This window comes from Lithobates pipiens, unplaced genomic scaffold (genome assembly GCF_037356315.1).
Source record: "Lithobates pipiens isolate NorthernLeopardFrog02 unplaced genomic scaffold, aLitPip1_a1.2 Scaffold_13, whole genome shotgun sequence".
In the NCBI taxonomy this organism is placed as follows: Eukaryota; Metazoa; Chordata; class Amphibia; order Anura; family Ranidae; genus Lithobates; species Lithobates pipiens.
In genome coordinates this window covers 524,337,446-524,363,805 of record NW_027507718.1, presented here as the reverse complement: position 1 = coordinate 524,363,805, position 26,360 = coordinate 524,337,446, and the positions used below count along the sequence as shown (strand labels likewise).

The 26,360-nt window shown below is 46.0% G+C and overlaps 1 protein-coding gene across 1 annotated transcript in view; it reads right to left on the bottom strand.

The window, feature by feature from the left end:
- The window catches only part of HSPA12B (heat shock protein family A (Hsp70) member 12B), an 81,844-nt gene extending 56,621 nt beyond the window's left edge, over nucleotides 1–25,223 (bottom strand). The window contains exons 1-2 of the mRNA XM_077478111.1: nucleotides 25,078–25,223; nucleotides 15,900–15,945 (exon numbers count right to left, since the gene is read on the bottom strand). Of these exons, the coding sequence (XP_077334237.1) occupies nucleotides 15,900–15,942 (43 nt within the window). The 5' untranslated portion in view covers nucleotides 15,943–15,945; nucleotides 25,078–25,223. The remainder of the gene's footprint in view (nucleotides 1–15,899; nucleotides 15,946–25,077) is intronic.
- Between the last annotated feature and the right edge of the window lie 1,137 nt (nucleotides 25,224–26,360).

Sequence of the window (26,360 nt, the reverse complement as noted above, 5' to 3'; positions counted from 1 at the left end):
ACTGAGAAACAATTTTTGAAAGATAAAAAGAGCATACAACTATAAAGATCAGATCAAAATGAGGGACAAATGAGGAAGAAAGAAGGACAGAGGGACTTTGCTCCAAATCAGGGACAGTCCCTCGAAATCAGGGACAGTTGGGAGCTATGAGTTTAACATCTGACAACAAACATCAGATAACAGTTATTACTCAGGTTCATGACTAGGGTATTAAAGATGACCTGTCCCAGGAACTGTTTGACCTCCAATCCAATTCCCCTAATTACGCATAATAACCCACACAAAACACCAATTTGGGCATTAATGGACCGATTAAAGTGTCCCTGGCTCAGACTGTAAAGTATCTCCCAATACTGACCATGCATGAGGATCTGAGGGAGGCTCAACTTTAACAGAATAAAAAGTAGAAAATAAGTCAAGTGGATGGTCTGGGGTGTACATACCCTTTAAATCCTCTTTAGTCTTCAACTCCTTGACGAAGGTTCCTTTTCCTATTTCAAGGTCAAACAACGCTCAGCCTCAAACCCTGAACCTCCCGACAAGTTCAATCAGTGTCAAACGGCGACTGTTTTAATTTTGCCGCACAAAGGACTCGGAGACGCAGAGCGTGGTGCCATGATTTCATCCGAAGCCCCCCTCTTACGCTGCCATGGGATTTCAGAAATTTCTCCCCCCCTCCCCTTGATTAATAACACATGTGCGCAAAGACTCCGAATCCTGCGATGAAAGGCGGCCAGAACCTTCCCCAAGGACTTAGCAGACGTCCTCTTCGTTCCCGGCCCCTTCTCCTATAAACTGTTCCATGCCCACCCCGGAGGCAGCCCCCCGATATCAGTCATCAGATGAGGGGGCCACCGTAAACAGAGCCGTTCAAGTATCAAGCTGTTGTTGAAGACGACGTGCGCACAACGCGCCCCCCCAGGAAGGGGTTAACCGCCGTCTGCCTCCCGTAAGAGGCTTAATTTTCCGAAAATCAGGCTTCCGTCTGGCTCAGCATGAAAGTTCAAAATTTTATTTACATTTCAGCCATTATAAAGAAAGGGAAAAAAGGATTATTACCGAGTTCAAAGAGGAATTTTAACGATGAAAAAGGACGCTCGTTTAATTAGGAAATAGGAGGCCGTGTCACAAAGCTGGAGCGCCTAAAATCCCAGAATAAAGCCAATCAGCCAATTACTGGAGAGGCGGGAGATCAACTGGATTCAGACAAATGAATGTTTTGACCTGATAGGTGATAAAAATGGAAATATGTCCTAGACATAGAACGGATGGAAATCAGATGATTGGATGGAGAAGAAAAAAATATATTTAAAAGTGAGCAGATACGCTATATTACCAAAAGTATTGGGACACCTGTCTTTACACGCACATGAGCGTGGCATCCAAGTCTTAGTCCGTAGGGTTCAATATTGAGTTGCCTTCAACTCTTCTGGGAAGGCCGTCCACAAGGTTTAGGAGATGTGTCTATGGGAATGTTTGACCATTCTTCCAGAAGAGCATTTGTGAGGTCAGGTGCTGATGTGGGACGAGAAGGCCTGGCCAGTCAAAGCCCTTGTACACACGGTCGGACTCCGACAACAAAATCCATCAGATTTTGTCCGACGGATTTTGTCCAAAACTAGTGTTGCATACACACGGTCGGACAAAGTTGTCTGAAAATGCGATTGTTTGTAACGTGATGACATAATTTAGTTACGACAGGACTACGTTCAGGCTAGTAGCCAATAGCTTTGGTCTAGGAATTTGATCTGAGCATGCGTGGCACTTTGTCCGATCGGAATTCTCTACAAACCATTGGACAAAGTCCGATCGGATCATGTTGTCGGAAATTTTTTTATATCCAGCTCTCAAACTTTGTTGGTGGTACATTCCGACGGAAAAAGTCCAATGGAGCCCACACACGGTCGGATTATCCGACAACACGGTCTGATCTGACATTTTCCGTCAGAATGTCCGACCGTGTGTACAAGGGCTTGGTCTGTAGGGTTCAATATTGAGTTGGCTTCAACTCTTCTGGGAAGGCCGTCCACAAGGTTTAGGAGTGTGTCTATGGGAATGTTTGACCATTCCTCCAGAAGCGCATTTGTGAGGTCAGGTGCTGATGTTGGACAAGAAGGCCTGGCTCACAGTCTCCTCTCAAATTCATCTCAAAGGTGTTCTATCGGATTAAGGTGCAGGCCAGTCAAGTTCCTCCACCCCAAACTCGCTCATCCATGTCTTTATGGACCTTGCTTTGTGCTCTGGTCCAAATAATTTGGTGGAGGGGGAGATTATGGTGTGGGGCTTGTTTTCCAGGGGTTGGGCTTGGCCCCTTAGTTCCAGTGAAGGGAACTCTTAAGGCATCAACATACCAAGACATTTTGAACAATTTCATGCTCCCAACTTTGTGGGAACAGTTTGGGGATGGCCCCTTCCTGTTCCAACATGACTGCGCACCAGTGCACAAAGCAAGGTACACGGTCGGACATTTCGACAACCAAATCGATTTTGTCCGTCGGATTCTGTCCGTCGGATCTTGTCTGAAACTGTTGCATACACACGGTCGGACAAAGTTGTCGAAAAATCCGATCTTTCAGAACGTGATGACATAATTTCGTTACGATGGGACTACGTTCAGGCTAGTAGCCAATAGCTTTGATGTAGGAATTTGATCTGAGCATGCGTGGCACTTTGTCCGATCGGAATTCTCTACACATGATCGGAGTATGTCCTATCGGACCAGTTTGTCGGAAAATATTTCCAGCAAGTTTGAAAATTTGGTCCGATGGATATTCCGACGGAAACAGTCCGATGCTGACCACACACAGTCGGATTATCCGACAACACGGTCCGATAGGACACATTCCGACGGATTCTCCGACCGTGTGTACGGGGGCTAAGACTGGGATACCATTAAAGTTTATGTGCGTGTAAAGGCGGGTGTCCCAATACTTTTGGTAATATAGTGTAGAAGGAATCTGATGCTTTATCTCCTTGTCTACTAAGGGATGTTTATAAACGGCATGGCATTGAAGGGCCAGGACTCCATTCACATCTGCCTGTTTTGGGTAATACAAGGAAAAGCATGCGTTCGTGCAGCAAAACATGCAACAAAGAACCCAGTGAAGCTTAACGCCCAAAAAGGTGCAGAAGCTTCTTTAGCATGTTTGTTGCGTGTCACATCAATGGGCTGCCCATTGCGTGTTGTATGAAAAAATGTGCATTCGCGTGTGTGTGTGTGTGTGTGTGTGGGGGGGGGGGCGGGTAAATAGACCTGTAAACAACCCCCCCTCCAACTGCTCCCCCATTAGCTGCAGAGGCAGGGGCTGGGAGTGTACACAATGTACGGCCTCTATGCTTTGCAGCCATGGTGGGAGTTTTACCCCCCCTGTCGCTTTAAGTGGGAATAGAGCATGTCAAGCACAACCTGTTCAAGTTATAGAGGCTGCTCTGCAAGCACGGTGCAACTGCTTGCGATGCACTTGGTTGCGGCACACTAGTGCAGGGTTCATAGGGTTAAAGCAGGCAACGGGGGAGGCAATACAACGCCTCTTCACCGCCTGGCAAGTGTCCTCTGAAGAGCCATCTGAATTTGGATCGCATAGCGCAAAAAATAAAAACCACAGAGGTGATCAAATACCACCAAAAGAAATCTCTATTTGTGGGAAAAAAGGACATCAATTTTGTTTGGGTACAACGTCGCACGACCGCGCAATTGTCAGTTAAAGCGACGCAGTGCCGAATCGCAATTTTTTTTTTGCAAGCCAAAAAAAAAAAAGTGCTGCAAACAGTACCAGGACAGGGCCGTTTCGGCGCCCAGGGCAAGGATCCAGAATTGCACCCCCTCACTCACTGTTAATACATGCCATTATAGAATGGGCAAACCACCCTGTGCCTGTTCTTTGCCTCTTGCTCTTCTGTGCCCAGGGCATCTTTCCCTCCTGCCCACCCCTTGTCCCGGCTCTGGCTGCAAAACACAGTTAAAAAAAATAGCAGAGTAGCTCAGCTCTACTTTTCTGTGTTTGTCAGATGTGGGACCCCGACTGACACCCACCCTTCAGATATTTGCATAACTCCTCCCAAGAGCCAGCCCACTGGGACGGAGGGACAGTGGGAGGAGTGCCGATGCAGGGGTGCTGTGATATTTAAAGGAAGCTATTTACAATTCCCTGCTGGCTCCTCCCACCAGTCATGATCTGCCTGCATTGCATAGAGAAGCACAGAGACCTAGTGGATCCATCATTGGTCTATACAAGGGATATGCAATTAGCGGACCTCCAGCTGTTGCAAAACTACAAGTCCCATGAGGCACAGCAAGACTCCGAAAGCCACAAGCATGACGTCCAGAGGCAGAGGCATGATGGGACTTGTAGTTTTGCAACAGCTGGAGGTCCGCTAATTGCATATGCCTGGTCTATACAGTGCCGGCCTGTCCATTAGGGGCGCCGGAGCGCCGCACCCTCTATCCATGGCCGCCACCCCCATGCTCTATCCACGGCCGCTATTTTGACAGGACACCGCCACCCCCCTTTTAGGATGCCCAGGCGTGTGAATTACAGTGGCGAGGGGTGTTTTTTCGAAGCACGTGATTAAAGCCAGAGGCTCTAATACGCATCAAAATAGGGTGGCATAGAGCATTGCGCCAGGAGCCTACCCAGGCATTACAACAGCGAATGAATAATCACTATTGAAATACTGATCCTCAATCCGACCAATCAGAAGCAGGTCTGAGACCTGTTTTTCAATTGGCCGAAAAGAGAAGAGTCCCAACTGGCCGCTAAGGAGGAGGAGGGAGCAAACGGAAGCCGCTGGAGAGCAGAGGAAAGGGAAAGCCGCCACCGAGCAAGGGAAGCCGCTGGTGAAGCCCGGGAGAAGCCCGGGAGAAGCGCTGCCCACCATAGATGGAGTATGTGCACCAGACCCACCCGACCAATCGACTGCCGGCTGACCAGGGGGGTCAAGTAGTACTGTTTGCCTCAACCCAAAAAATAAATGACCATGGCCACTACTGGGTCTATAATAAGGTATTCAATAAAAAAAAAAGCATGTTGATGGGGGGAGAGGAACCAGGGAAGGTAAAACTTCAGCTTTAATGGTTTTTAAGTCTGGAAAGTAGCAGGCAGGCAGCTATATAAGTCTCCTCTCCCTCCCTCCTCCTGACTTTAAAGAGTTCAGGTCAATTTCACATTATTTGCACCAGATAATATAGAGTGATAGATCACTGCGTTGTGACAAATGGGATTATTTATAGGGAGACGTGTAAAGATGTCAGAGAAACCACTAATGGATTCCTTCTGCGTGGCGCTCCTCGAACAAACCACATCCGTATAGACCAGGCCTGGGAAGACCTGTGCCAGGATCATGGTGGAAGGCTCTGACTCCGTTCAATGGAAGGGTGCAGGAAACAAATCTACTGCAGGATTTTGGGGGGGAATATATTATCAGTTACAAAGTTATACAATAAAAGAAAAAGTTACATAAGTTACAAATCTAGGAAACATCTTCTGAACACTTGTATGTATGTAATTTGTAACATTTTCATTACCATTAGTACCGGTTCACAATACAGCGACCTGGGATCCGACTTGTCAGACCACAAGTTGCCCCAAGTCACTAGACATAAGAAATTCCATTGAAGTGAATGAGAGCTGTCTTAATGTACACTACTGAAGTTGCTTCGACTTAAACAGACAGAAAAGGTTTGTGTACTACTTCAAGGCGACTTCTAGCCGACTTGTACCCATAGATTTCAATGGAAGTTACCTCCAAGTCAGATCCTTATCTTAATTGATGTGATTTGGATCCGACATTACAGGAAGAATACCCAGGAATTCCCTGAAGTTGCCTCGAAGTTGCCTCGAAGTTGCATGCTGACTTCCAGGTCACTGTAGTGTGAACCGACACTAAAGCTGCAGGAAACTATCATCCTTCTTAAGGCACCTTTCACACTTGTGCTACTCTAAAGTCACGCGATTTTGCCGCAATTTTGACAAGACAGTCATACCACTGTGGATCCGACTTTGCCCCACGACTTGAAGTAGGACTTCACTGAGCAGGGACGTGACTTTGGTTACCAAAATATTAAGGGGAACTCTACGCCAATAAAAAAAAAAAAAACGGCTTGGGTTCCCCCTTCATGAGCATACCGGGCCCTTCGGTCTGAATTTTAAGGGGAATTGCGTGGTCCCCCCCAAAATCCATACCAGACCCTAATCCGAGAACCAGCCTGGCCGGTCAGGAAAGGGGGTTGGGACGAGCGAGCGCCCCCCCCCCCCCCCTGAACCATACCAGGCCACATGCCCTCAACATGGGGAGGTTGGTGCCTTGGGGCAGGGGGGTCCTGCGCCCCCCCCACCACAAAGCACCTTGCCCCCATGTTGATGAGGACAAGGGCCCCTTCCCGACAACCCTGGCTGTTGGTTGTCGGGGTCTGTGGGCGGGGGGGCTTATCGGAATCTTACTAATTTACTAAGGGGGCCCCCAGATCCCGGCCCTCCACCCTATGTGAATGAGTATGGGGTACATCGTAACCCTACCCATTCACCTGGGGGGGGGGGGGGAATATGTCAATAAAAAAAACACACTACACAGGTTTTTAAAGTAATTTATTAGGCAGCTCCGGGGGTCATCTTCCGACTTCTCTGCTCTCTTCTCCCACTCTCCGGTGTCTTCTCCCACTCTCCAGTGCCTTCTGCCGGGCTCCACCGCTATCTTTTTTCAGCTCTTTTACTAGTGTTGGCCCGGTCTTCTCCATCGTCCATCGTTTTCTCTCTTCTTTCTTCTGATGTTGACACGACACTCTCTCCCACTTTAATACATTGTGAGCGGTGCGCAACGATTTATATAGGCATGGGGCGTGGTCACCGGGTGATGTCACCCGGTGACCCCACCCCCTTATGACGTCAGAGTCCCATTATGCCCCGGGCTGTGATGTCATAAGGGGGCGGGATCACCATGTGACATCAACCGGTGACCACGCCCCATGCCTATCTAAATTGCTGCGCACCGCGCACACTGCATTACAGCGGGAGAAAGCATTGTGCCAACATTTGAAGACCGGGCCAGCGCTAGTAAAAGAGCTGGAAGAAGATAGCGGCGAAGCCTGGCAGAAGGCAACAGAGAGCGGGAGAAGACACCAGAGAGCGGGAGAAGAGAGCAGAGAAGTCGGACGAGACCACCGAAGTCCAGAGCTGCATAATAAATTACTTTAAAAACCTGTGTAGTGTGTTTTTTTTTATTGACACTTTTTCCCCCAGGTGAAAGGGTAGGGGTACGATGTACCCCATACTCATTCACATAGGGTGGAGAGCCGGGATCTGGGGGCCTCCTTATTAAAGGGGGCTCCCACATTCCACAAAGCCCCCCGCCCGCAGACCCCGACAACCAACGGCCAGGGTTGTCGGGAAGGGGCCCTTGTCCTCATCAACATGGGGGCAAGGTGCTATGGGGTGGGAGGGCAGGGCCCCTGTTGAAGGCATGCGGCCTGGTATGGCTCAGGAGGGGGAGTGTGCTCGCTCATCCCCACCCCCTTTCCTGACCGACCAGGCTGGTGCTCGGATAAGGGTCTGGTATGGATTTTGGGGGGGACCCCACGCCGTTTTTTTGGCGTGGGGGTTCCCCTTAAAATCCACACCAGACCGAAGGGCCCGGTATGCTCATGAAGGGGGAACCCATGCTGTTTTTTTTTCTTAAAAAAAATTGGCGTGGAGTTCCCATTTACGCAGTTGCTTGCCAAAGTCAGATCAGTTAATACGGAATCCGACTTTGATCAGACTTCAGAAAAAAAGTAGTGCAGGAACTACTTTGAAGTTGGCACGACTTAAAGTTGTGCCAATATGAATGGTTGTCATTCAAAATCATGGAGAATGACTTGTCATGCGATTTTGCAGTCCAAAATCGTGGGACAAGTTGTATAAGTGTGAAAGGGGGCTAAAGAGGAACTGATGTCTGCTCACATAATCGGTAATAAAAACATCTTTGCCATTCTGAAGATTCCCTACAACCACTTCCCATATTATTTTATACAGTTTACATAACCGGGCAGAATTTATGATTTCTTGGCCGTTTTTCAGAGAATATGAATAATAACAAAAACTTTTACTTCACTCATGGTTGGTGTTAGACTGAAGCCATTAAATATCAATCAACTGTGTTCATTCTTTTTAAATCATAATGACAACAGAAGCTACCCAGATTACCCTGATCAAAAGTTTACATACCCCAGTTCTTAATACCGTGTATTGCCCCCTTTAACATCAATGACAGCTTGAAGTCTTTTGTGGTATTTGTTATCTTCTCAGATGGTAAAGCTGCCCATTCCTCTTGGCAAAAAGCCTCCAGTTCCTGTAAATTCCTGGGCTGTCTTGCATGAACTGCATATGTGAGATCTCCCCATAGTGGCTCAATGATATCAAGGTCAGGAGACTGAGATGGCCACTCCAGAACCTTCACTTTATTCTGCTGTAGCCAATGACAGGTCAACTTGGCCTTGTGTTTTGGGTCATTGTCATGTTGGAATGTCCAAGTACATCCCATGCACAGCTTCCCGGCTGATACATCAGCGATCCACCTCCGTGTTTCACAGTAGGAATGGTGGACCTTTCATCATAGGCCTTGTTGAATCCTCTCCAAATGTAGTGTTTATGGTTGTGGCCAAAAAGCTCAGTTGTGGTCTCATCACTCCAAATGACTTTTTGCCAGAAGGTTTGTAGCTTGTCTCTGTGCTATTTGGTGTATTGTAAGGGGGATACTTTGTGGGATTTGCATAGTAATGTTTTTCTTCTGGCGACTCGACCATGTAGCCCATCTTTCTTCAAGTGCCTCCTTATTGTGCATCTTGAAACAGCCACACCGCATGTTTTCAGAGAGTCCTGTATTTCACCTGAAGTTATTTGTGGGTTTTTCTTTGCATCCTGAAGATTTTTCCTGGCAGTTGTGGCTGAAATTTTAGTTGGTCTACCTGACCGTGGTTTGGTTTCAACAGAACCCCTCATTTTCCACTTTTTGATTAGAGTTTGAACACTGCTGATTGGCATTCTCAATTCCTTGGATATCTTTTTATATCCCCTTCCTGTTTTATACAGTTTAACTACCTTTTCCCACAGATCCTTTGACAATTCTTTTGCTTTCCCCATGGTTCAGAATCCAGAAACGTCAGTGCAGCACTGGATGAAAGATGCAAGGGTCTGTCAGGAGTCCAGAACTCATTGACCTTTTATACACACACTAATTACAAGCAAACAGATCACAGGTGAGGATGGTTACCTTTAATAGCCATTCAAACCCCTTTGTGTCAACTTGTGTGCATGTTATCAGGCCAAAATCACCAGGGTATGTAAACTTTTGATCAGGGTCATTTGGGTAGTTTCTGTTATCATTATGATTTAAAAAGAGTAAACACAATTGACTGATAATAAATGGCTTCAGCCAAACACTAACCATGAGTGAAAGAAATGTTTTTGTGTTATCATTCATATTCTCTGAAAAATGGCCAAGAAATAATAAATTCTGCCAGGGTATGTAAACTTATGAGCACAACTGTATATACTGCAATTCTGTACTTGCCAAATATGCTGCAGAAATCTCCCTCCATTAAGTCTGGCTGCAACCATTTTAAATGTGGGCAGCTGAAGCTGCTGCCTGTTCACTTGGATTTACACAGACACACAAAAGGTACACCTCCAGCTCTGCAGCTCTCATTGGTCCTCTTATGACTCCCCCCCCCCTCCTGGTAAACTCTCACAAGAAGGAGAGAGAGAACCGTGCATGATGCCATAAGCCGAGGCTAACGACCAGACAAGAAACAGGAAGTGGGCTGTATAAGGTATTTACTGGCAGAAAAAAAAAATTACTATCCAAAGTTAAAACAACAAGGGCAGAGGATTTAATAGATGGAACATTGAAAAAATGACTGAAGGTCTGCTTTAAGGCTGGGTTCACACTTATGCGATGCCAGACATTGAATGTGATTCGCACCGCATTGCTGTGCACATCCCATACTATGTCTATGCGATGCAAATTCAGCCATACAGTTTGTATTCCTGAAATCGCATCACATTTTCACCGAAATGGCGCAGGACCCTTTTTTTTGTTGGTCCACACTGGAATCAGGTTGCATGGGTGTTCAGACCCATGCGATCCGATACCACAGTTCACACTGCGTTCTGCGAACCAATTTGGAGGGCGTCATTAAAGCGGGAGTCCGCCGGGACTCCGCGTTTTTTTTTTTTTTTTTTAAAAGTCAGCAGCTACAAATACTGCAGCTGCTGACTTTTAAAATAGTGACACTTACCTGTCCAGCGCGCCCTCGATGTCGGCACCCGAAGCCGATCTCTAGATCGACACTCGAGTGCTGCCGCCGCCATCTTGGGTATGGGAATCAGGAAATGGAGCCTTTCGGCTTCATTTCCCGGTTCCCTACTGCGCATGCGCGAGCCACGCTGCGCAATGAGGACGGTCCCCGCTGCCTCTGGGATCTGTGTGTTTCCCAGCAGGCAGCGGGGCACTTGCGGAAGGGGGTGGGCACTTGCGGAAAGGGGCGTAATGTACGCCCCTTTCCGCAGAGAGCTAGCCCGGAAGTGGGTGCAGTTACCTGGATTATCCAGGTAACTACACCCCCCTCCCCCCTGAAAGGTGCCAATTGTGGCGCTGGAGGGGGGGAGGAATCCGATGAGCGGAAGGTCCATTTTAGGGTGGACCTCCGCTTTAACTTTATATTGACACCTGCAGTGGTTCGCAGATGTCAGTGTGAACTGCCTGCGATTTGGATGCGATGTGTGAGCTCGCAAAGGGATCGTGGTGGTTCCCACACCTTGATTCCTTTGTGGGTTCCCGCATTGTATCAGACCTTTGGATCAGATCAAAACTTAGCACAAAGATGGTGGGAACCCCTCATAATGGGCACAACAGATGTACAGATCCTAGAAGTTAACACAGGAATGGTGGAGAACCCTCATAATGGGCACAGCAAAAGTGAAACCAGGGAGTTGAGCGCAAGGGTGGCGGGAACCCCTCATAATGGGCACAGTAAGTTTGAAACCAGGGAATTGAGCGGAAGGGTGGCGGGAACCCCTCATAATGAGCACAGGAGATGTAGAGACCAAGACACTAAGCACAAGGATGGTGGGATCCCCTCATAATGGGCACAGCAGGTATACAGACCCAGGAATATAGTGGAGGTATGGTGGCAACCTCTAACAATGGGCAAAACAGATATGCAGACCTGAGAAATCAGCACAGGGATGGTGGGAACCCCTTATAATGGTCACAGCAGGTGCACAGACCTGGGAACTCAGTGCAGGTACACAGGTCTATAGACCCAGAAAATAAGCACAAGGATGGTGGGGACCCCCCATAATGGGTATAGCAGGTGTACAGACCTGGGAACTCAGCTCAGGGATGGTGGGAACCCCTCATAAGGTGTGCAGCTGGTGTACAAATCTGGGAACTCACCAATAGAGTTCTAAGAGCTAGAATGAGTGGACTGACTCTTGTGCCGTGTACACACGGTCGGACATTACGATTGTAGCTTTTCACCGTATATTCCGACCATGTGTATGCCCCATCAGACTTTTCCCATCGAAAATTCAGACGGACTTAGATAGAGAACATGTTCTAAATTTTTTCACTGGAAAAAAATTCTAGTGGGAAAAATGCTTGTCTGTATGCTGTTCCGACGCAGTGGCTATTGAACTTCCTTTTTATAGTGGCGTCGTACGTCACCGCTTTCTTCACCATCGGAATTTGGTGTGACTGTGTGTATGCAAGTCAGCTTGAGCCGAATTCCGTCAGAAAAACCTTTATGCCGCGTACACACGACCAGACTTATGTCCAACAGACTTTCGACAGAGTTCTGACAGAGTTCTGACGGACTTTACGAATGAACGGACTTGGCCACACACAATCACACCAAAGTCCGACGGATTTGAACGTGATGACGTACGACTGGACTAGAATAAGGAAGTTCATAGCCAGTAGCCAATAGCTGCCCTGGCATTGTTTTTTGTCCGTCGTACTAGCATACACACGAGCGGATTTCTCGGTAGGAACTGGGTCCGGCGGAGTTCTTTCGGGAAAAATTTGAAACATGTTCCATCTCTAAAGTCTGTCAGACTTTTGCGAATCAAAAGTCCGCTGCAGCCCACACACGATTGAATAGTCTTCCGGAATCATTCCGTCAGACTTTTGATGTTGAAAAGTCCGGTCGTGTATACGCGGCATAAGAGTTTATTCCAACGGGAAAACCGGTCATGTTTACAGGGCATTAAAGTGCCAAAACTTAAGTTGGGCAGAGCAAGGGTTGACTTGTAACGTGTGCAAGGTCATGTAAAAAGACAGGGAAATAAACTGCAATTTTCAGCTATCTCCCTCTTCAGTGAGATGATTATTACATAGAACATAATTTAGACTATTTGGAGAATTTGGGGAATTTATTTCTATGCCATCTCACACTCGGCTTTGGTATTTAGGTGAGGCAGGATTTGATGGAGCCTACAAGGCTTTCACGCAGAACCTTCAATAACTCTGCATACTGGGCGTTTCCAGGATTTTTTGGTTCCATTCTAAACATCCTCTGAGAAAGTAGAATGGGGAGGAAATATCTTTGTGTAGGTTTCCTCTTACCCTGGCTGTTATCTGAACTCCCTGCATCCCCCCCCCCCCCCCCCCTCCAGCTTTTTTTTATTTAGCCTCCAAAGTAAACACAGCCCCCCCACCCATTGCTTCTCGGCCCCCCACCCAGCTCTCCTCATTCCCCCCCCATCCAATAAGGACTGGCAGGGTAGGAAGTGCTGCCTGACAGCTAACATCTGTCTTTATAAAAGTCACCGGTGCAAGATGGATCTTTCATTTTGTTATACACAATAAGGCTGCACAGGACAACAGAATTGTTCACACACTTCCTCTAACATAGGAAGACGGGGGACATTGCATGGCACGCCCTGATGGCGCTGAAAAACTGCAGCCATTGCAGGAATAAAGAGGACCTGTACTTTGAATGGACTAGACAAAGTAACTGGATCACTCTAAGCCCTTGTACACACGATCAGAGATTCCAACGGAATGTGTCCGATCGGAGCGTTTTGTCAGATAATCCGACTGTGTGTGGTCTGCATTGGACTGTTTCCGTCTGAATATCCGTCAGACCAAATTTTCCAACTTGCCGGAAATATTTTCCGACAAAATGCTCCGATCGGACATACTCCGATCATGTGTAGAGAATTCCGATCGGACAAAGTGCCACGCATGCTCAGATCAAATTCCTACATCAAAGCTATTGGCTACTAGCCTGATGGTAGTCCCGTTGTAACGCAATAACGTCATCACGTTCTGAAAGATCGGATTTTCCGACAACTTTGTCCGACCGTGTGTATGCAACAGTTTCGGACAAGATCCATCGGACAAAATCCGACGGACAAAATCCGACGGTTCTGGTTGTTGGAATCTCCGACCGTGTGTACAAGGGCTTAATGGAAAGAGTCTTTACTTTCTTTCCTGGGCTGCTTCACTGTCCGATCCCCTGCTGCACCAGAAAATATCCAGAGAAGGTTCCGTCAGGCATCAGGTTTTTGATGGAAAATTGGGATAACAATAGAACACCCTTCTGGCTCTGCCGTCAAATGACAGTATCTATCCAAAAGGGCCCCGTAACTCATTGATACTCATGCATTCCCCTGCAGATGCCCATGTCGGTTCTGGGGTGCCATTTCATTTTTCCTCTGTAAGGTTCTTCACCTAATTCCGCGTACACACGCTCGGAAACTCCGCCAGCAAAAGTCCGAAGAGAGCTTTTGGACCGTGTGTACGCTCCATTGGACTTTTGCAAGCGGAATTCCAGCCAGCAAAAGATAGAGAGCAGGTTCTCAATTTTTCGGTTGGAAAAAGTTCCAATCGGAAATTCCGATCGTCTGTACCAATTCCAACGCGCAAAATTCCTACGCATGCTCGGAAACAATTCGACACATGCTCAGAAGCATTGAACTTAATTTTCTCGGCTCGTCGTAGTGTTGTATGTCACTGCGTTCTTGACGGTTGAAAGTTCAGCAAACTTTTGTGTGACCGTGTGTATGCAAGCCAAGCTTGAGAGGAATTCCGCCTTAGAAACCATCCAAGATTTTTCCGACTAAAAATCCACTCGGTGTACGTGGCATTAGTTGTCAATATGAAAGAGTAGTGGGGTGAAGCCCTGGGGACTATAGTCAGTTGTAATGCAGGAAGCAAGAACTAGTCTCTAGATTCTTGTGGGAGTTCCAAGGCCTGCATCTTCGATTACCTTGGACTTTCCCTTTTGGTAATGGTAGTGTTTGGAAGAAGAAGTGTTGGCCCACCCAGCAGTGGCGATGGGTCTCCTGCCTGGACTTTGCCCCAGGAAAACCTGTGAACCTATTACATTTGACCAAGTTGGTGGCATCGCCTCAGATGGACCCAGCCTGGAACCACTATGCTGAGGCCCCCAACAACTCTGTTTAAAAGTACTTATGTGGTGCCCTCACTAGAGATCCTCAGGCAGTGCAATGCAAGCCATAGCACAGTGAAGGTTTCCAACCCCCCTCCCACCCCGGCTGAAACTAGTGCCAGAACATCCTTCTGGTGCTGCTATCAAGACAAGGTCTCTGTGCATCTATGCAAAGGGTGCCCCAACTTATTGATACTCATGCATTCTCCTGTAGGACCCCCTTTGGTGTCCATGTTGGGCCTGGGGGGGCCAATTAGTTTTTCCCCTCTAGTTGATTGTAGTGCAGGAAGCAAGAACTGAGGATAGATAGTGTCTAGGCTCTTGTTGGAGTTCCAGGGCTTACATCTTCAATTATGTAGACTACCTTGCATGGGCTTTCTCCTTTGGGGGAAAGTCATGGTCTTTCCCCCCTTAGTGGGTTTCCCAGAAAGCTGAAGCACTCTGTAAGAAGGAGAACCTTGGAGCGAGCAAATTGCTGTACAGAACTAATCATGTCTGATGGAATCTTGGAAGTGGAAGATGGAAGTAATGGACTGTTGAAGAGTAAGTTACTTTGAACTGCTAAATGCCATGCTGTTTTTCACTGGTATGGAGTAAAGAAAAGTTCCAGCAAGGCACAGACTGAGCCTTGTAATTTCAGTGGCCTGTACCTGTTGAACAAGAAGTAAATGTGGACATAGGCTCGGACAGGGAACTGGTAGTGATTGAAAGAACAACTGTTGGCCCACCTGGCAGTGGTAAAGGGTGTCCTGCCTGGACCACATGCTGTGAAAACCTGTATTTCTGGTGCATTTGACCAGGTTGGTGGCATGGCACCAGAGGTACCAGGCCTGGAACCACTATGCTGAAGCCCCCCCAACAGCTCTTTTGATTTGTGAGTGCCCTTGCCAAAGATCTTCAGGCAATGCAGTACAAGCCAGAGCTCAGGGAAGGTTTCCAACAACCCCCCCCCCCACCAGCTGATGACACTATTCATGTAGGTCCCCTAGTGGCAGAACTGGCTTATCAACCACTGCTAGGGGGGTTCTGCACCCCATTGCTTCTTCCTCCATTGCAGCCACCACTAAAGTCTCCAGTGTCTGCCAGTGTCGAACTCTCAGGGGAGGCGGTGAGATCTCTCTTTCAGCCGCGTGACAGCGCTCAGGCTTAGCAATTCGCTGCTCGACCTGAGCACCTTCACGTGGAAGGAGGCCACATGTTCCCCCAAACATGGAACCACCAGGTATTTTTGATGGCTGAAGTGGCAGGGAAGCTTGGAGAGGTATCAGTGGGTAAGGCAAGTCTGCCCATGTTCACTTGGATCACCCAATAACGAATGAGGTAAATTAACGAGTGGTTATTGAAATATTGGCACCATTTGGATTCTGCTTGGCAACCTCCTCTCAATAATCACCAGGAATACTGGTATTATTATTATTATTATTATTATTATTATTATTATTATTATTAACGTAAGATTTTCACTCACCTATTTTCAGCGTTTGCATTCGGTTGTCCAGGATTGCCGTCATGTTCTAAAAACACAAGACAGTAAAGATTGTTTCAAGTGTCATTAAAGATTAATTATAATCAATTTAACTATTAAATAATAGCATTATTAATCATTAATAATATATATTTAATCATTAAATAATAATCATTACACAATAATTTAATCATAATAATTAAAATACTCATTAAAGTCTGCAGTTTACTCAACGATTATAATACATATACTTCTTCTGGCATAATACATTGTCAATAGAGGATACTCAAAAAGGCCATCCCATCTCAGAAGTGGAAAGTTGCAATATAGTAAATGATTGCTTTTGGGTATAATACTTCTTTAATTAGGTTGCTGAACAGATAGATTTTAGGTGTATCTTATTTTCAGTACAGTGATGTAACTATACCCATTGCAAACCAAGTGGCCGCTATGGGTGGCCCAAGGGTGGCAAGGTGGCCCCACTTTGGAGGTTGTCCATTCCTGAAGGCACAAAGGATCACGCTATGTTACAGATCTCCTTTGCGTCTCCCCTAGATATGTTTATTGGCTTTAGAGCTTCTGATCATCCTGACCATACACAAATTACATTTTGTTCAGACAAATTTGTTTTCTGGGCACTCATTCCGTTTTGGATTTTGGAGGTGGAGAGGCAACACAATTTCTACCATCTATGCCGCGTACACACGATCGGACTTTCCGGCAGACTTGGTCCGGCAGACAATTCGATTGTGTGTGGGCTCCAGCGGATTTTATTTTCCCCCAAAAGTCAGACGGACCTAGAAATACAACATGGTTTAAATCTGTTCGACGGACTAAAAATCGGGAAAACCGTTTGTCTGTGTGCTGGTCCGACGGACCCAATACGACGCAAGGGCAGCTATTGGCTACTGGCTATTGAACTTCCTTATTTAGTCCTGTCTTACGTCATCACGATCAAAACAAACGGACTTAGTCTGGTCATGTGTGGCCAAGTCCGTTTTGTTCAGAAAGTCCGTCAGACCTCTGCCGAAAGTCCGTCGGGAAGACCGTCAGACCTAGTCCGTCTAAAAGTCCGGTCGTGTGTACGTGGCACTAGAAGAAGCCTTGTATTCTTTCCTGAGCATCGTTCAGCCCAAACTGATTTTGTTTTTTGGGAACGGGGCGGGAAGTCCCCATGTCACTGCCGGAACAAAGCTGTATACATCACAGTTTGTTTGGGCCAGCTTGGCCCAAATGAGCTTCATAAAGTGAAAAGAAACCTACAGTTAGGCTTTAAGGGTTCAAGATAATTCCCTGCACAAATGCCCTTCCCTGGCAACTCGGCGTTGCTGCACAGTGGCACAATCTGTGACTTGCTGGCGGTGCACTCAGAATTTGATGCAGCTGGTCACTGGTTCGAATCCCAACCACGACACTACCTGCCTGGAGTTTGCATGTTCTCTCTGTGCCTGCGTGGGTTTCCTCCCTCCGGGTACTCCAGTTTCCTCCCACAATCCAAAGACATGCAGGTAGGTTAATTGTCTTCTGTCCAAAATTGGCCCTAGTATATTAATGGGGACCTTGGATTGTGGGCTCATTGAGGGTAGGGACCAATGTGAGTGTGCAATGTACAGGGATAGGGACAATTGTAGACACTCACTCAGGTTGAACTGGATGGACTGGTGTCTTTATTCAACCTTACTAACTATGAAACTATGAATTGTGATTTTTGTTATTAATCACAGTGATCGCATGGCACAGGGCCAATTACAAGGAACCTGTACTATGTGATAGCTGTGGCCAATCACAATATTACACAATGGCACATGAATGTATGCCTTTGCAACCACCAGAAGTAGCAGAACACAGATCATTGTACCGACCCAGCCCGGGTACCATGTGATCGCTGTGAACAATATCAATTGTACATAAAGGGGGAGATTTATTAAAGCTGGTGCGCTCAGATTCTGGTGCAGCTGTGCATGGTAGCCAATCAGCTTCTAATTTTAGCTTATTCAACTAAGCTTTGACAATAAAACCTGAAAGCTGATTGGTTTCAGGGTACAGATGCACCAGATTTTGCCCTCTCCAGCTTTAGTAAATAACCCCCAATGGCTTTCATTCATAGTCACTTACTGTGTACTATTGTGATGTTTGTTATTAATCACAGTGATCGCATGGTACTATGTGATAGCTGTGGCCAATCACAATATTACACAATGGCACATGAATGGATGCCTTTCACAAAGTCAAAATGATTGCTTATACAGGGATCATCGCAAGCAACCATAGTGTAAAAATAAAAATAAAAAAAATCCTGATCACTTTCTCAGAGCAGTATGCTGTCACTATAATACTACTCTGGTGACAAAATTGTAAAAAAAAAGAAAAAAATATGTTAAAATTGTTTTAAAAATTATATATATATATATATATATATATATATATATATATATATATATATATATATATATATATATATACACACACACATATATATATATATATATATATATATATATATATATACATACATACATATACACACACACACACACACACACATATATATATATATATATATATATATATATATATATATATTTTTAAACAATTTACTACATATTTGCACTAGTCAGCCCTGATTTTTAATTTTTTTGGCTTTTAAAGGTGAATGTGAGATCTGGGGTCTTTTTGACCCCAGATCTCTCAATAAAGAGGACCTGTAATGCTTATTTCTATGTTTACATTCCTTGTAATAGGAATAAAAGTAAAACAATAAAATTAAAGGGACAGTGTAAAAATAAAAAAGATAAAAAGTAACATAAATAATAATAAAAAAAAGTAAAGCACCCCCGTCCCTCCGTGCTTGCGCACAGAAGCGAACGAATATGTGAGTTACGTCCGCATATGTAAACAGTGTTCAAATCGCACACCTTCTGGGAAACAAGGCTCACCAGCAATAATTCTAGCACTAGACCTCCTCTGAAACTCTAGACAGGTAACCCATAAAGAATGTTTTAGAGGATCGCCTGTGGAGATTTTTAAGTACCGTCGTTTGTTGCCATTCCATGAGCGATTGCAATTTTAAAGCGTGACATGTTAGGTATTTATTTACTCGGCATAACATCATCTTTTAACATTATAAAAACAAATTCAGCTAACTTTACTATTTTTTTTTTTATTCATTAAAGTGTTTTTTGTTTTTAAAAAGAAGAATTGCATTTGAAAGACCGCTGCGCAAATACAGTGTGACATAAAATATTGCAACGACCGCCATTTTATTCTCTAAGGTCTCTGCTAAAATATATATATATTTTTTATAATTATATATATGTGTGTGTATGTTTGAGGATTGGGTGATCCGGTACTTCTGGGTAGGGGGCACACACCTCTTGTGCTGTGATTAGCCACAGCACAAGCTGATTAGCTGGTGGCGGACAATGGATGACCACCGGCACCCGCTGTAAACAAGACAGAGCTCTGTCCTGGCAGCAGGTATATGTTGGCTTTTGTTTCCCTGCAAAGCAGGGGATACAATCCAGTACATCCCTTAGTAAAAGCAGTACACAGTATACACATAAACACTGGTTAGGCACGCTGGTTAACCCTTTGATCACCCTGGATGTTTAATCCCTTTCCAGCCAGTGTCATTAGCACAGTTAAAGTGTTTTTTTTTTTTTTTAGCATTGATCACTGTATTAGTGTCACTGGTTCACACAAAGTGTCAAAAGTGTCAGTTAGTACCAGATTGTCTGCCGCAATATTGCAGTCCCGCTATACGTCACTGATTGCCACCATTATTAGTATATACAAAATAAATAAATACAAATTCCAGTGTATATGCCATAGTTTGTAGACGCTATAACTGTTGCACAAACCAATCAATATACGCTTATTGAGGTTTTTTTTGTTTTGTTTTTTTTACCAAAAATATGTAGCAGAATGCATATTGGCTTAAATTTATTAGGAAATTAGATTTTTTTTTGCATGTCCCACGGATCCCTACCTCCTGGTACAACTGTCCCTCCCTGCATCTCCTGACACCACTCCTACATCATGAATGGTACCAGTAGGTACAGTTCCCTTGAGCAACAGCCTCAACCTTAGAGAGACTTCAAGGGGACTATACCTTTTGGAACCACTCTTGCCCCAGGGCGCCGTACCTTCTGGCAACACTGTCCCTCAAGAGGATCATTCCTCCTGGCACCACTCCTTTTTCTTGACACTGTACCTCTTGGCACCACTCAGAGGGGGTAGTTTATTTGTGTGCATTATCCACTTTACACTAGGGGAACACAAACATTGGAGTGATGGGTTTGTCTGGCACATAAAGATCCAAAGGATGTATCAGGAGTGGTGCCAGGAGGTATAATCCTCTTGAGGAACAGTCTATGCTTGAGGGGGACCTCAAGGGGGCCATATCTCCTGGCACCTATACTGCCTGGTTGCACCATATCTCCTGGTATCACTGTCCTTCTAAAGGACCTTACCACCCAGTAACACCTCTTTCATGAGTGGTGCCAAGAGGTACAGTCCCCTTGTGGGGAAGTATCGGTCTGAGGTGGATCTCAATGGGATCATACCTCCTGGAACCACTCCTGGCCCATGTTACTGTACCATCAGGCACCACTGTTTCTCAAGAGGATGGTACCTCCCGGGAACAGTCCTGTGTTTAATGGCACCATACCTCCGGGCACTACTGTCTCCTAAGGCAACTGTACCTTCCGACACAGGAGTGGTGCCAGGAGATATGGTCTCCCTGAGGATCACTCTCTGCTTGAGAGGGACCTCAGGGGGATCCTATCTCCTGACACCACTCCTGTCTCATGGCACCTTACCTCCTGGTCCCTCTCTCCTTCTAAAGGACCTTACCTCCTAGCAACACCTCTGTATCAGGAGTAGGGTTGCCACCTTTTTTTCAAGCCAAACCCAAACACTTTAGTGGCACAGGGCCAATTAATTTTTTCTGTGGTATACACTGTAGGATTATAAAAGACCTGGGACACCTTTGGGTGCCCCAAGAAGAGTAGTAACTTTGCAGCGAACAGTGGTTGTAACCAAACTGCTCCTGCTGACATCATCATCCCACCCCCCAGTGATGCCGAACCTGCCTCCGGACATTAAATTTGTGTCTGATTATCTTGGTTATTTGGGTAGCCTCAGCCCAGTCTGAATAATGTGTCCGGGTTTCAGGCAGACTGAAACCCGGACACATGATTCAAAACCCGGACTGTTGGGGTGAATCCTGGACAGGTGGCAACCCTAATCAGGATTGGTTTCAGAAGGTACAGTCCCCTGGTGGAAAAGTCTCAGCCTAAGGACTCCTTGGTTCTCCATCCACCAGACAAAGCCATCACTCCAGGTGCCTTTGTATTGGTGTTTCATTGGTTTAAGGCAGGGGTCTCAAACTTTTGGCCCTCCAGCTGCCGCAAAAACTACAAGTCCCATCATGCTTTTGCCTGTGGGAGTCATGCTTGTAACTGTCAGCCTTGCAATGCCTCATGGGACTTGTAGTTTTGCAACAGCTGGAGGGCCGCCAGTTTGAGATTCCTGGTTTAAGGTGAACACTGCACACAAATGCCTAAAAACACAATCCTTTAAACAAACCTGCAAAGATCTATTACATGAGATTATTCTCATTATTTAAAGAGGAAGTAAAGGCTATTTAAAAAAAAAAAAAAAGAAAAAGCAACCTGCAAGGCAAAGGCATAATGAGCTAGTATGCATAGCATACTAGCTCATTATGAATAACTTACCTGAGAACGAAGCCCCCAAAGCTCCATCTTCATCTTCACCACTGCCATGTGTCTCGGAGTGACTTCTGGGTCTTGGTGCTCCGGTGCTGTGATTCGCCGGAGCCACGATGACGTGCGCACGGGAGCCGACACGCGCGGCATATCGCCGCGTTCTGCGGCCTGCTCAGTGCGCCTGCACGCCGCTGTCTATTTGTAAATATCTCCTAAACTGTATAGGTTTAGGAGATATTGCTTTGACCTACAGGTAAGCCTTAATCTAGGCTTACCTGTAGGCCAAAGTGGTTTGTAAGGGTTTACAACCACTTTAAGCTATATCTGCATGCGTGAAGAAGTGTATGTTGCTCCAAAGAAAGTGACGGTCGAAAATCAGTATATTTGAGAGACCATAACCTGTGATGTTGCAATGAGATTTTTTTTTTTTTTTATAGCTTTAAAAAAATAAAAATCTGTGAATGTCAAAGAACCTATTGGAGTTCTCAGTTCTAACCCATAGGCCGTGGTGTCTCACTTTTCTTGCTGCGCAGAATCTTAGAATAGGATCTCACTTTAGGAGGGAGACTAGCTGATGTGGGCTGAGAAATGGAACTCCGGCATGAAGGTTTTACCACTGGAGCTTCAAAGAGACCCAAGCAGACGAAAGATGACTCAGCCCGTCGTCACCCATCCCTGACCCCAGAATCACCCGTATAGGTCATTTTCCATCTTCTAAACGTTTTTTTTAATGTAGAATAGACGTGTAAACGTGACCGGCTAAACATGATTCTCCTCAACCTACATGTAAGAAGAAGACACATTTATACATTTGGCTCCCATTCAGTTATGTAGAAACCTCTACATTCTGCTTAGGTGCCCAGTGGTTCCGCCATACTATTTCTCTCTCTCTCTCACATGGCAATCCTTTTATTCCCCATACACAGGGTCAGACATTCCAACGATAAAATCCACTTTTTTTCAGATGGATTTTGGGCCAAACTCGTCTTGCATACACACGGTCGCACAAAGTTGTCGGAAAATCCGATCGTTCAGAACGCGGCGACATACAACACCTACGACGGGACTATAAACGGGCCATTAGCCAATAGCTTTCGTCTGGTAATTTATTCTGAGCATGCGTGGCACTTTGCCCGTCGGAATTGTCTACACACGATCGGATTTTAAATGATCGAATTTGTTGTCGGAAAATTTTAGATCCAGATCTCAAACTTTGTGTGTCGGACATTCAAACGGAAAAAGTCAGATGGAGCCCACACAGGATCGGAATTTCCGACAACACGATCCGATCGCACATTTTCCGTCGGAAAGTCCGACCGTGTGTACAGGGCATACGTCTGCTCCAACTGATTGAAAACAAGGCATTATATGGCTGACTGGTTTTATCTCAGCAGCCTTTCTTCAATAATGCTGGCCGCATTGCTAGTGTTACCAGGAATCCACAAATCTGTATATGAAAGATGAGATATGAAATATGGAATGTGAAAATGTAAAAGTAACAATAAAGAGTCAGTCCACCCAAAAATTATATTTCTGTGTTTGGACCCTGGAAAGTCTCTTCTATCAATAAAGAAGAACTTGGGTGAGATCTCTACATTGAGTTCCCATGTCCCTGCTTCTGATGTGCCCATTATGAGGGGTTCCCACCATCTCTGTGCTGAGTTCCCAGGTCCGTGCAACTTCTGTGCCCATTAAAAGGGGTTCCCACCATCCCTGTGCTGAGTTCCATGGTCTGTACACCTGATGTGCTCATTATGAGGGGTTTCCCACCATCCCTGTGCTGAGTTCCCTGGTCTGTACACCTGATGTGCTCTTATGAGGGGTTCCCACCATCCCTGTGCTGAGTTCCCGGGTCTGTACACCTGCTGTGCCCATTAGGAGGGGTTCCCACCACCCCTGTGCTGAGTTCCTGGGTCTGTACACCCGCTGTGCCCATTAGAGGGGTTCCCACCACCCTGTGCTAAGTTCCTGGGTCTACACACCTGCTGTGCCCATTAGGATGGGTTCCCACCACCCTTCACTGAGTTCCTGGGTCTGTACACCCACTGTGCCCATTATGAGGGGCTCCCACCATCCCTGTGCTAAGTTCCTGGGTCTACACACCTGCTGTGCCCATTAGGATGGGTTCCCACCACCCCCTTCACTGAGTTCCTGGGTCTGTACACCCGCTGTGCCCATTATGAGGGGTTCCCACCATCCCGTGCTGAATTCCCAGGCCTGTACACCCCGCTGTGCCCATTATGAAGGGTTAATTTTGTTTATTGAAAATCTTAAAAACAACAACTTATATACAATAAAACCATAATAGATAAATAAAACATATTTACAAAATAATAGAATATGACTATACAAACCAGAAAGAACAAGAACAAAATAAACAGTGCAAACCAAATTGCGCACAACATAATCCTACGGGAGAGCCAGACTAAGGAACGTCACCGTCACCATGCATGTAGCCTTCTATCAAAAATTATATTGGATCTGAAAATCTAGGGGAGTGAAAGAAGAATACAAAGAAAGCCGCACACCCCGAGATCAACAGGCAGCAGCTACAGAGTCCTGATATTCCTCCACGCCTTTATCCAGGCCTCCCGCCAACACCTGTATTTCTCAAGACCTCGAATCTTCCCAACCTCACCCAGAATGTTCTACATCACCACTTCCACAGGGAGCATTTTACCGAGTAAGGATACCTGACACCGTGCACTCCACGTGAAATAACGGACTACTAAACTAACAAAAAATAAATAAAAGTGTTTCCAAACCTAATCCCGACAAGTCTGGAAAGCCCCATACACCCACTCTGCATAACTCATATGGGGGAGGAAGGGTATACTCAGAGCCCTCCCCACCCTCTTGTACACCTCTATATTAAAAGGGCACTGAAGTAGAAAGTGACCCATGGATTCCACCACTATGACGGGTTCCCACCATCCTTGTGCTGAGTTCCCAGGTCTGTACACCTGCTGTGCCCATTATGAGGGGCTCCCACCATACCTGGGCTGAGTTCCCGGTTCTGTACACCTGCTGTGCCTATTATGAGGGGCTCCCACCATCCCTGTGCTGAATTCCCGGGTCTGTACGCCTGCTGTGCCCATTATAGGGGCTCCCACCATCCTGTGCTGAGTTCCCGGGTCTGTACACCTGCTGTGCCCATTATGAGGGGTTCCCACTATCCCTGTGCTGAGTTCCCGGGTCTGTACACCTGCTGTGCCCATTATGAGGGGTTCCCACCCATCCCTGTGCTGAGTTCACAGGTCTGTACACCTGCTGTGCCCATTATGATGGGTTCCCACCATCCCTCCAAGATCAAAAATGATTTTGCAGGAAACACATACAACATTTTGGGATGGAAGCAAGGCTTATTGCACAGAGATCTCACTGTTGGAGCATTCATGTATAGGAAGTCTGATAATAGCTGAATATGGACAATTATTAGAAATACGCCATACCTTCGAATCCTTTGCTGTTCCCTCCTTGAGGATTTCAGCTCATCCAGGGAATGTAATTGGGTGTTGTGGTGAATCTGAAGGTTCTCTATATCTGATAAAGCAGAGACCTGGGACCCGGGACCACCCAGCCTCTCCCTTCCAGCTCCTGTCCGGAGCCCAACGCCTCTCCTGCCTCTGTACACCCCTTCCTTCCTCTGTCGCCACATTACCGCTTATATATTGTGGCTGAGGGTGGTGGTCGGGGAATATGAGGGGGGGGGGGGGAGTTGACTATTATAAACTTCCTTCCAATTATTTTTAGAGGAGCAGCAATAGTGGAAGTGTGCCTTTTGAGTGTTCCGCAATGGATTACATTTTTGCTACATTTGTAGAAAGGCTTTCCTATGTGGATGTGCATTTAGTAAGTGGTAAACTTTTTTGATAAAGGGGCCTTAACTGTGGCCCTGACATCACTATAGGGCCACACATGAAATTCTGTAAGTGAGAGACTTCAAACATACAACAGGAGATGTCAGAGACTGCAGACACGATACAGGAGATGGTCAGAGACTGCAGACATGGTACAGCAGATGGTCAGAGACTGCAGACATACTACAGGAGATGGTCAGACACTGCAGACATGATAAGGAGATAATCAGAGACTGCAGACATGATACAGGAGATGATCAGAGACTGCAGACATATTACAAGAGATGGTCAGAGACTGCAGACATGATACAGGAGATGATAAGAGACTGCAGACATGATATAGGAGATGATCAGAGAATGCAGACATATTACAAGAGATGGTCAGAGACTGCAGACATACTAAAGGAGATGGTCAGAGAGTGCGGACATATTACAGGAGATGGCCAGAGACTGCAGACATGATACAGGAGATGATCAGAGACTGCAGACATGATACAGGAGATGATCAGAGACTGCAGACATGATACAGGAGATGGTCAGAGACTCTAGACATACTACAGGAGATGGTCAGAGACTGCGGACATACTACAGGAGATGATCAGAAACTGCAGACATATTACAAGAGATGGTCAGAGACTGCAGACATGATACAGGAGATGATCAGAGACTGCAGACATGATACAGGAGATGATCAGAGACTGCAGACCATACTACAGGAGATGGTCAGACACTGCAGACATGATACAGGAGATGATCAGAGACTGCAGACAGACTACAGGAGATTGTCAGAGACTGCAGACATACTACAGGAGATGGTCAGAGACTGCGGACATACTACAGGAGATGATCAGAGACTGCAGACATGATACAGGAGA